Source organism: Belonocnema kinseyi, chromosome 1 (assembly GCF_010883055.1).
Source record: "Belonocnema kinseyi isolate 2016_QV_RU_SX_M_011 chromosome 1, B_treatae_v1, whole genome shotgun sequence".
NCBI classification, from domain to species: domain Eukaryota; kingdom Metazoa; phylum Arthropoda; class Insecta; order Hymenoptera; family Cynipidae; genus Belonocnema; species Belonocnema kinseyi.
Window position 1 is genome coordinate 7968720 of NC_046657.1, and position 11949 is coordinate 7980668.

General features: G+C 22.0%; 1 protein-coding gene across 2 annotated transcripts in view; it reads right to left on the minus strand.

Moving 5' to 3' along the window:
• Positions 1–9292: 9292 nt before the first annotated feature.
• Positions 9293–11949, minus strand: part of LOC117172286 (40S ribosomal protein S4) — a 19616-nt gene continuing 16959 nt past the window's right edge. For both annotated transcript variants that reach the window (XM_033360052.1, XM_033360045.1), the window contains exons 5-6: positions 9584–9713; positions 9293–9470 (exon numbers count right to left, since the gene is read on the minus strand). In XM_033360052.1, coding sequence (XP_033215943.1) covers positions 9347–9470; positions 9584–9713 — 254 coding nt within the window. In that variant the 3' untranslated portion in view covers positions 9293–9346. The remainder of the gene's footprint in view (positions 9471–9583; positions 9714–11949) is intronic.

An 11949-nucleotide genomic window follows, 5' to 3' on the forward strand; every position in this document is an offset into this window, starting at 1 on the left:
ATATTTTCAAAAATTATGATAATTTTTTAAAATATTTAATAGTTTTAAAAACATTTCAAAAATATTAAAAATTTCAAAAGATTTTTAAAACTCAAATCGAAGCATGAATTTTTAAATATTTCAAATTAAAATTGTAAAGATTTGTAAAGAGTTTGGAAGGTTTCAAAAGAATAATAAATTTATCTTCATATTTCTTAGAAAATTTGTAATGAATCATTATTTTACCAAATTTATTTGAAAATAATCTTTGAAAAGATTTTCGAAACATTTAAAAAATATTTCCCAAATTCTCAAAAGAATATCTGGAAGATTTTAAGGCAATTTTTTAGTTTTGCAGAACGTTTTTAAATATTTGCGGAAAATTTGAATCATTTAAAAAAATTTTTGAAGTTTTTTAAAACTGTCAACAAATATTTAAAATTTCAAAAGAATTTAAAAAAATTTAGAGCAAAACGTGGATTTTTGAGGATTTCGAAACAAAATTTGGAAGATTTTAAAAGGTTTCAAGAGAATAAAATTTTTTATGATTTTTTATTTAATAAAGTTTGTTTGAATACAATATTTTTAAAAAATTTTGAAACATTCCAAAACATTTCCAAAATCATCAAAAAAGGATCTCAAAGATGATAAGGCCCTTTTTCGAATTTCACAGAACTTTTTCAAATATTTTCAAACATTCTAAAATTTTTTTAAAAAATTTATTAGTTTTAAAAACATTTTTTAAATATTTTAAATTTTAAAAGATTTTGAAGAACTGAAATAGAAATGTGGCTTTTTGAAGATTTCAAAATTAAATTTGGAACATTTTCTTTTTGATTTTTGAAAGGTTTCATGAAAATACAAAAAAAAATTCTTAAGATTTCTCGGAAAACTTTTTATGAATTTTTATTTAATAAAATTTATTTGAAGACAGTCATCAAATGTTTTCGAAAATAATATTACAAATATTTCCAAAAATTTAAATTATCTAAAAAAAATATTTAGAAGTTTTTGAAAAATTTGAAAAATATTGAAAAATTTTAGAATATTTAAAAGAACTGAAATCAAATCGTGGCTTTTTTAAGATTTCTAAATGAATTTGGAAGATTTTTAAAGATTTAAAGAGGTTTCATAAGAATAAAAAAATTTTCTCACGATTTCACGGAAAACTTTTTATGATTTTTCATTTAATAAATTTATTTGAAGACTTTAAAAAGATTTTTGAAACATTCCAAAATATTTCAAAAACTGGAAAAAGAGAATTTGGAAGATTTTAGAAACATTTTTTTATATTCGCAGAACTTTTTCAAATACTTACGAAAAATTCGAATTATTTAAAAAAAATATTTAGAACTTTTTGAAAATTTCAAAAATATTTCATATTTTTATGAAAAATTCGAATGATTTTGAAAAATATTTAGAAGTTTTTGAAAAATTTCAAAAATATTTAGAAATGCAAAAGATGTTAGAAAACTTATATCAAAACGTGGCTTTTGTAAATTTCGAAATAAAATATGGAAGGTTTCAAGGTAATACAAAAAATTTCTTAAGATTCTCCAAACATTTCTTATGATTTTTTATTGTATACAATTTATTTAAAGACAATCTTTAAAAATATTATTAAAAAATTTTTAACGTTTCCAAAATTGCCAAAAAAAGGACCTGGTAGATTTTGAAGCCAATTTTTATTTTGCAAAATTTTTTCAAATATTTACGAAAAATTCGAATCATTTAGAAAAATATTTATAAGTTTTTGAAAAATGATAAAAGTATTTAGATTTTCAAAAGATTTTTAAAAACCTAAATCAAACCGGGGCTTTTTGAAGATTTTGAACTAAAATTTAAACCAACCAACTTTTTTTTTTTTTAAATTACATAAAATTTCCGAAATTGTCAAAAACAAATCTCGAAGATTTTAAAATTAATATAGGGATAATTCAAATCAGATTAAACGATGTTTAAGAATTTTGAAAGTTTTGAATATATTACAAATATTTAAGAACTTTGAAAGATTTCCGAAAATTTATCAAGTATTTTTTTAATTAAAAAAGTCTTAAATATCCTTTAAACTGACTTAAATTTTTCCTAATAATATTTTCTTGGCATGCCTGAAGTCTTAAAAAATAATTTTGAATTTTATCGAGAAATTTAGGAAAATTATATTTATATGACCTTAAAGCTAAGAAACAAAGAAACTTAAAAAATAAACAGATATTTGAAATTAGTATTTTGTAATAAATTTTTTTTGTCTTTTTGTTTTGATAATTCATCTCTTTTGGTCAAATTTAATCTTTTTTTAAAATTAAATTTGCAAATTTTTGATTTAAAATAAAAATATTTTTTTGTGGAGAATTCAACTATTTTGTTGAATCCTAAATATATATTCGAAAATAATTTTTTTTATTAGAGGATAAACAATAAAAAATTATGAATGTTTAGAATTTTATTTAATTTAATTTTCTGATGCATTTTCAAGGATTACTTTTCCGATCAATTTTTTCTAGGTTGTTTTATAAATTTAAAATAATTATTAATTATTTAAACAATTTTCATTAAATGTTAAGAGTTTGGCCATTTTTCGAAGAATAGGCTCCATTTTTTACAGAATTAACTAAGAATCTCTTTTCAATGATGCTTTGAAAATTTACAAAAATTGGTAATTATTTTAACAAATCAAGATTTTGGCCATTTTTTAATGAATGGGCTCAATTTGTTTACGGAATCACGAAGAATGTATTTTCAAAAACTCCTTTCTACGATGCTTTGTACATTTACAATAATTATAAATTATTTTAATCGCTCTCATAAAACATATTAAGAGTTTGGCTATTTTTCATCAAATAGGCTTAATTTTTTACATAATTATCTAAGAATATATTTCCAATGACTTTTTCCTATAATATTCTCGAAATTTCCAAGATTTATTAATTATTTAAACAATTTTCATAAACAAATTAAGAGTTTGGCTATTTTTGAACTAATAAGCTCAATTTTTTACTGAACTAAGAATATAGTTTTGATGATGGTTTGTAAATTTCTAAGAGTTTTTATTTATTTCAAGAAATTAAGAGTTTGGCCATTTTTCGACGAATAAGAAGAATTATTTTAATGAATCAGAATTTGTAATTATTTCAACAATTTTGATTAAAAATAAAGTTTGGCTATTTTTCAACGAATTGGTTTAGTTTTTTGCAGAATTGACTAAGAATATCTTTCTGATGACTTTTTCCTATAATATTCTACAAATTTCTAAAATTTATTAATAATTTAAACAATTTTCATAACCAAATGAATAGTATGGTTATTTTTTAAGTATTATGCTCAATTTTTTTATAGAACTAAGAATATCTTTTCGATGATGATTTGCAAATTTCTAAGAGTTCTTATTTATTTCAACAAATTAAGAGTTTGGCCATTTTTCAACGAATAGGCTCAATTGGTTTATGGAATCACCAGGAATGTATTTCTAATTACTCTTTTCTGAAATATTTTGAAAATTTACAATAATTATTATTGATATAAACAGTTTTCATAAACATATGAAGAATTTGGCCGTTTTTAACTAATAGGATCAATTAGTTTCGTGAATCAAAGAAGGATGTAAATCCAATAATAATATTTTAAATCAACACATGAAGAGTTTGGCCTTTTTTAAATACTCGAACTCAATTTTTTTACGGAATCACGAAGAATGTATTTCGAATAACTCTTTTCTACGCTACTTTATACATTGACAATAATTATAAATTATTTAAACCATTTTCATCAAACCATTACGAGTTTGGCTATTTTTAAAGGATTAGGCACCATTTTTTTTACAGAGTCAACTAAGAATGTCCTTCCGATTACTTTTTTTTAGGTTGCTTTGTAAATTTAAAAGAATTATTAATTATTTTAGCAATTTTCATTAAAAATGAAGACTTTGGCCATTTTTCAACGAATGGGCTCAATTTGTTTACGGAATCACGAAGAATGTATTTCCAATAACTCTTTTCTAAAATATTTTCCAGATTTAAAATAATTATTAATTATTTTAATAGTTTTCATAGACATATTAAGAGTTTGGCCATTTTTCAACTAATGGGAACAATTATTTCAGTGAACCAAGAAAGGATCTTCATCTAATAATAAAATAAGATTGTTTTTATGATGACTCGTTTCTAAGTTGCTTTTGTAAATTTACCAGAATTATTATTTATTTAAACAACTTTCAAAGAAAAATTCAGGATTTAGCCATTTTTCAACTAATAGTATCAAGTCTTCACACAATTAACTAAGAATATTTATCCGATGAATTCTTTCTACCATTATTTTCAACATTTAATAATTGTTTAAACTATTTTCATGAGAAAATTAAGAGTTTGACCATTTTTCGAAGAATAGACTCAATTTGTTTACGTAATCAACCAAAAATATATATTTCCATTAACTTTTACGTATAACACTTTGCAAATTTACACTAATGATGAATTTCTCAAATAATTTTCATAAACAAATTCAGAGTTTGACTATTGTTCAGCTTGCAAAAAAAACATAAATGCAACTATAACCTTTTTAATAAAAAGTACAATTTTTCTATCTGAATTATAATATAAAAATTGAAACCAGTTCAACATTTCAAACAAATTCATTTTTGTAATAAAATATGTGCACTACATATTTAATAAAAATTAAAGAAGCATGCATATTTTATAACGCTAAAAACTGTTATTTTCATTCATTCTAGTCTTTTTTCGTATAGTTAATTTCTTCAAGTACATAATTCGATAGTCTCTTGAATTTTAGACGCTATTTTTCCTTACCAAGATTTTCTGGAATATACTTTACCATATATTTTACTGTGATTAATCACTCAATCAATGCTTCTTTTATTTATTAAATTCCGGCGAAACACAGATATATTAGAAGTACTCGCATTTGGCCAGTGGAGAGGAAAACTGCAGTAAACCACTCTTCGTGTTCAACCGACTTTTCGACAGTCGAATTTGAAAAATGGTATTTTTTTGGATGAAAATTCATGTATTTAGTGAACAATTAATTTCTTTTATCAAAAATTAAACTATTTTGTTAAAAATTCATTATTTTACTTAAAATATAACTTCCGTTTTTAGTTGAAAATTAATTTCGTAACTAAAAATAGAACTATTCCTTTTTTTTGTTGTTTAAATGTATCCTTTTTAAGTTGAGAATTCGTCTTTTTGTTGTTTGAAAATAATGACTCTACTGAAAAAACTTCCATTTTTGGTAGAAAATTGATCTTTTTTTCAGTTAAAAACTAATTTCTTTTCTTTTTGTAAATAATTATATTACTAAAAACACAACTATTCCATTTTCAGTTAAAAATTAATTTTTTAACTAAAAATTTAACTATTCTACTTTTTGGTTGAAAATTCCTGTAATTTGATGAGTTTTTTTTTTTAAGTAAAACATTTTGTTAAAAACTCGTCTTTTTGTTGGTTGGAAAATAATTATTTCAGTGAAAAAATAACTTAATTTTGTCTTTTTTAGTTGAAAACAATTTTATTTGTAGAAAATTAATTTCCTTCGTTAAAAAATTACCTTTTTTATGTTAATTCGTTGGAAAAAATTAATAATAATTCAATGCAAAAATAACTATTCCATTTTTGGTAGAAAATTTCTCTTTTTTTAGTTGAAAATTAATTTCTTTTGTTATAAGTTAAACTATTTTGTTGTAAATTCATTCTTTTTTTCTTTATTTGTAAACAATTATATTACTGAAATACCACTATTGTATTTTCAGTTGGAAATTAACTTTTTAACTATTTCAATTTTTTGTTGAAAATCAATTACTTTTTAAAAAAAGTTAACTATTTTGCTGAAAATTCGTCTTTTTGTTGGTTGGAAAATAAGATGAAAAAATAACTTCCATTTTTTGTGGACAATATTTTTTCGTTAGTTGAGAACAATTCTATTTGTTGAAACTTTAATTCTTTCGTTAAAAATTTAACTTAATTCTTTTTTTTGTTGGGGGAAAATTAATTATTTTAATGAAAAAAATATTTCATTTTTGGTGGAAAATTGATCTTTTTTTTTAGTTAAAAATTAATTTCTTTTATTAAAAGTTAAAATATTTTCTTGTACATTCGTATTTTGTTTTTTTGTAAAGAACTATATTACTGAAAATACAACTATTCGATTTTCAGATGAACTTTAATTTTTTAACTAAAAATTCAAGTATTTCCTTTTTTGGTTGAAAATTCCTGTAATTTATTTAGAATTCATCTTTAAAAAATTTAAGTATTTTGTTGATAATTTTTCTTCTTTTTTTGTTAGAAAAGTATAATTTTTATGAAAAATAACTTCCATTTTTTAGAATTTAGTTGACAATTTATCTTTATTAATTGAATACACCTGCATTTATTAAAAATTAATTTCTTTCGTTAAAAATTTAACGTTTTTTATTTTAATTCATTTTTTGTTGGACGAAAATTAATAAGTTTATTGCAAAAATAACTATTCCATTTTTGTTAGTTAGAAAATAATGATTTTACTGAAACAAAAAACTTGATGGGAAATTTATCTTTTTTAGTTTTACATTAATTTCTGTTGTTAAAAGTTAAACTATTTTGTTGTAAAATCGTTTTTTTTTCTAATGTTTGTAAATAATTATTATATTACTGTAAATACAACTATTCCGTTTTTAGATGCAAATTAATTTTTTAACTAAAAATTTAACTTGCATTTTTTGGTTGAAAATTCCTGTAATTTCTTGAAAATTAACTTCTTTTTTAAAAAAAAAGTTAACTATTTTGTTGAAAATTCGTCTTTTTCTTGGGTGAAAATTAATTATTTTAATGAGAAAAAAAAACTATTCTATTTTCGGTGGAACATGTATTTTTTTTTTTTTAGTTTAAAATAAATTTCTTTTGTTAAAAGTTAAACGTTTTTGTAAATTCTTTTTTTTTTCTGATTTGTAAAAAGTCATATTACTAAAAATACAATTATTGCATTTTCAGTTAAAAATTAATTTATTAACTAAAAATTTAACTATTCCATTTTTGGGTTGACAACTTATCTTTTTTAGTTGAAAACGCCTTTATTTGTTGGAAATTCTTTTTTTTTTTGTTGGAAAAAAATTATTTTAAGGGCATGCGACACAGTGGAATTCCTACATTACCAACCTCTTTTTTCTATTGAACAAAATTTTTTTTTGAACCATAGAACTTTTTTTGTGAATCAAATATCGAACTCAAAATTTGAGGAGAGCATAAGAAGACATTATTCTACGTTTATGTACTGCATTTGAATCGAAATTTGGCAAAAAATTTCAGAAATAATTTTTTTTTTAAATTCCGATTCAAATGCAGTACATAAACGTAGAATAATGTCTTCTTATGCTCTCCTCAAATTTTGAGTTCGATATTTCATTTACCAAAAAAGTTCTATGATTCACAAAAAAATTTTGTTCAATGGAAAAAAAGAGGTTGGTAATGTAGGAATCCCACTGTGTCGCATGCCCTTAATGAAAAAATAACTTCCATTTTTAGTTGAAAAATGATCTTTTTTTTTTTAGTAGAAAATTCATGTATTTGATGGAAAATTAGTCTTTGTTGGTAAAAAAAATTAATCTTTATCGTTGAAAATTTATCTTTTGGTTCGAAAATTCAACTATTTGATTCAAAATTCAGTTTCATAATTGGAGATTCGCATTTGGAGTTGAAAATCAATTTCTTCTGATAAAAATTTTGTGAAAATTGTTATTTTTCGTTAAAAAAATTATCTGTTGTAGACATGTCATCTTTTTGGCTGAAAATGCAACTATATGGTTGAAAAATATATTTTTTTTTGATCCAAGATTTTCAACTAACTCATTGAAATATCAATTTTTTCATTTTTCATTCAAGATGCAACTACTAAAACTATTTTCTTGAAAATTCGTTTTTAATTGGTTAAAACTTAATTTTCGACTACAAATTGAAGTAGTCTTTTTTTTTGGGTTAAAAAATATCTATTTTGTTTGAAAATTCATGTATTTTCCAATAAAGTAATTTCTTTCGTAAAAATTTTGCTATTTTGTTCAAAATTCGTTGACAAATTTTTGGTTCAGAATTCATTATTTTACTGAAAATATAACTATTCCATTTTTTAATTGAAATTGTATATTTTTTAGTTGAAAATTCCTGTAATTTCTTAAAAATTGAACTATTTGGTGGAAAATTCGTTTTTTCGGAGGTTAAAAATTAATGATTTTACTAAAAAAAATAATGATTCCATTTTTGGAAAGATATTAAAAATTTTTTGGTCGAAAATTCAACTATTTCGTTTAAAATTTAGTTTAGAAGTTGAAAACTTATTTGGCTGGTTAAAATTTTTAACGATTCCCTTTTTGATTTAAAAAAAAATCATCTGTTGTAGAGATTTGAGTTTCTTTGCTCAAAATTTTACTGAAAATATAACTATTCCATTTTTGGTTGAAAATTCGTTTAGTTGGCAATTCAGCATTTTAATTAAAAATGCCTTTTGTTGTTGAAAATTCGTCTTTAATTAGTTGAAAATTGATTTTTGAACTAAGAACACCCCTTTTAGTTGAAAAAGGATTTTTTTTTTGTTTCGAAGATTCCTCATTATAGATGAAAATTTCATTTCTAAAGTTAAAAAATCATCTATTTTGTTAAAAATTCGCCCTTTTCGGTACAAAATCAATCGTTATTTTTGAAAATTTGTCTCTCTCTTTAAACATTAATTTTTCTGTTTGAAAATTAAACCTAATTTTTTTTCATTTAAACTTTAAAAAATATTTTTTAATACAAAAAATCGTTATAACATAATTTCAACATTTTCTATTAATCCGAGTTTATAAAATAATAAGAAAATACACATTTAATTATTAAAATTTCAAAAAGAAATTGCAAAAAAAGTTTCCAGGAACAATTTTGAGTTAAATACTAGAGAAGATGTCAGAAAAAAATAAAATATCGTCCCTAATTTGATATTAAATAGGACCAGTAAAGCTTTTGATTCCATTTTTTTGTAATCTACAATAGAACACAATTTTTGTTTAATGATCAAAATTTAAAATAAATAATTTATTATTTTAATTTGAACACGCCGCGCCTAAATTAAAAAAAAAAAAAATTGATGAAAATTTTTCATATTATTTATCTAATTATGATGTAGTCTAAAAAATAATTCTAAAAAAATTAAAAGGCTCTCAAGTTATTTTAAAAATATTTGCAAATATTTTTATTTTATTTCTTCCATTCCTTTCTGCTCCACCTCTTAAATTCGAAAATCTGAAAAAAGAAATGAGCCCTCTTGCTCAGGAAATTAAATCAGAAATCACAACTCTTTCATTTTCAAGCCGAGAATTTTCCTTTTAAAACAAAATTTTATTGGAAAACGTACATTAGTCTCGCTTAGACGCCAATCTTTTGTCTCTTTCTTCTGCAATCGTGAGTTTCACTCCCTTTCCTTTCGGTAGACTTACGAAAGGTTTGGATCCTTTGCCGATGATAAATACGTTGTGCAATCTTAAAAAAAAAAAAAAAGCAAGAGAAAAATTGTAATAACAATAGAAAAAATAAAAACAAAGGGAAAAAAAAATTAATTAAAATTTTATTTAAAAGTTTCCGTATTTTTATACCTCGTGGCGAATGTGTGACCTTGAGAATCTTTGATGTGACAAATGTCGAAAGATCCGGGATGACGTTCTCGACTCACAACAGTACCAACACGACCCAAATTCCTTCCTCCAGTGATCATGCACAAGTTTCCTGCAAACGAGAACAAAAAATTCATAAAATTAATTTTTAATCGAACTTTTTATACATTTGTAAAATCATTGAAACAGCTGTAAAATCTATTGTAAAATTTGTACAAAATCGCTCGAAATCTTTAAAATATTTTGAAACTTTTGAATTTATTTACATCTTTGAAATCCTTGTACATTTTTTTTTATCCTCATAAAATCTCGGAACTAATTAGAAGATGAATTTTCAACTAAAAAATATAATTTTTCGAAAATATAAACTTTCCAACAAAATTGCTCAATTTTCAACTTTAGAAACGAATTTTAAGTTAAAGCCAAGATATTGAATAAAAAAAAATGGACTAGTTAAATGTTTGGATAAAAAAAGGAATTTTCAACAAAATAGTTCAATTTTCAAACAAAGAAATTAACTTTCAAGTAAAATTTTTTTATTTTTAACCCAAAATTTTGATTAAACAAAAAAAAATCGAATTTAAAAAAAAGGGAAATTTCCCAACAGTAAAAATAAATAATTATTACCCACAAAAAACAACAACAAAGTTTCAACCAAATATTTAAATTTTCAAGCAAAACATTTAATTTGAAAATAATTAATTTAATGTTCCAACCAATAATTTTCTGCCAAAACATAAATTAAAAATGTTTAAAAATCTAGCTGGTAACAATAAAGAAAACGAATTTTGAACAAAGTAGATCAATTTTCAACGAAAAACGATTACATTATGAGTTTAAAAAATAAATTTTCAACAAAAAATAAAATGTTTCCAGCAAAATAGTTTAATTTTCAACAAAATACATAAACTTCTATCATATAGATGAATTTTGAACTTGAAAAGTAAATTTTTATCGGAAGATGAAATGTTTAAACTTTTTTTAAAAATTTTTTTCTTTATTCACAAAAGTTTTACAAAAGAGATGCATTTTTAAGGAATAAAATGAATTCTTAATTAAAATAGATGAATTTTTAACTGAGAAAGGTCAATTTTAAAGCAAAAAATTTCAACAAAATTGTTCAAGTCTCAAATTAAAAAAAAAATTCAACCGAAGATAATACATTTAAATCTTCAGAATAAAAAGTTAATTTTCAGCAAACAAACACTTGAATTTTCAACAAAATAGTTCAATTTTCAACAACAAAACAAAAAGAATTGTTAACCAAAATAGATGCACTTTCAAACAAGTAAAATAATATTTTAACAAAAAATGATGATAAAAAAAAACAAAGTGTCAACAAAATTGTTACATTTTTAACTTCAAAAATGAATATTTAAACTAAAAAAATACATATTTAAACAAAAATAAAGTTACATTTTCAGATAAAAAATTTAATTTTCGACCTAATAGTTTAATTTTTAAGGGAAGAAATGCTTTTTAAACGGAAGAAATGCATTTGCAACTGAAAAGTATCATTTTTAGAACCAAAATGGAACAGTTAAATTTTTAAATCAAAATGTCAAGTTTGAAAAAAAACAATCCAATTTACAACAGAATAGTTACATTTTTTTAAACACCGAAGTAAATGCACAAACAACATGAATAATGTTCTAATAAGAAGATGAATTTTCTACCAATGAAATTAATTTTCTCTAAAAACGACAGCTTAGAAATGAATTTTAATCTAAAAAATAAGTATTCAACCAAAAATGTCGAAAATTAAAATTTTTTAGGTTTAATATTCATTTTTAAGTTAAAAATTTTGCTGTTTTTTTTACAATTGACCATTTTTCAGTTGAAAACTCGATTCTTTTTTGGCTGAAAAAACATTTTTTTTTAACTGGAACGTTAACTGTATCATTTTTTATTAAAAATTTATCTTTTCTAGCTGAAAATCTATATATTTTTTCGTTCAAGATTGAAATATTGTGTTAAACTTTTTTAGCTTGAAAAGTAAACTGTTTTCAGTTAAAAACTCATGTTTTATTATATTAAATTCTTCTTCTTCTTTTAAAAAGGATCTGTTTTGTTTAAAAATTATTTATTTTGTTTTTTTCAAAATTCTAATATTTTCTTGAGAATTAATTTTTGGAATTAAATAATGTAACTGTATCATTTTTGGTAGAAAATTTACTACTTTTACTTTAAAAACTTTTTGTTTTTCTTGCAAGAAAATTGATTTTTTTCAGTTAAAAATTTATCTTTTTTGGTAGAAAGGGGGAGGGTCGGTAAGGCCGGTTTTTGGCCTAATTTATTTTTGGACCAAAAAATCTGAAAAAATCATGGTAGTATCTTATAAGTATCCC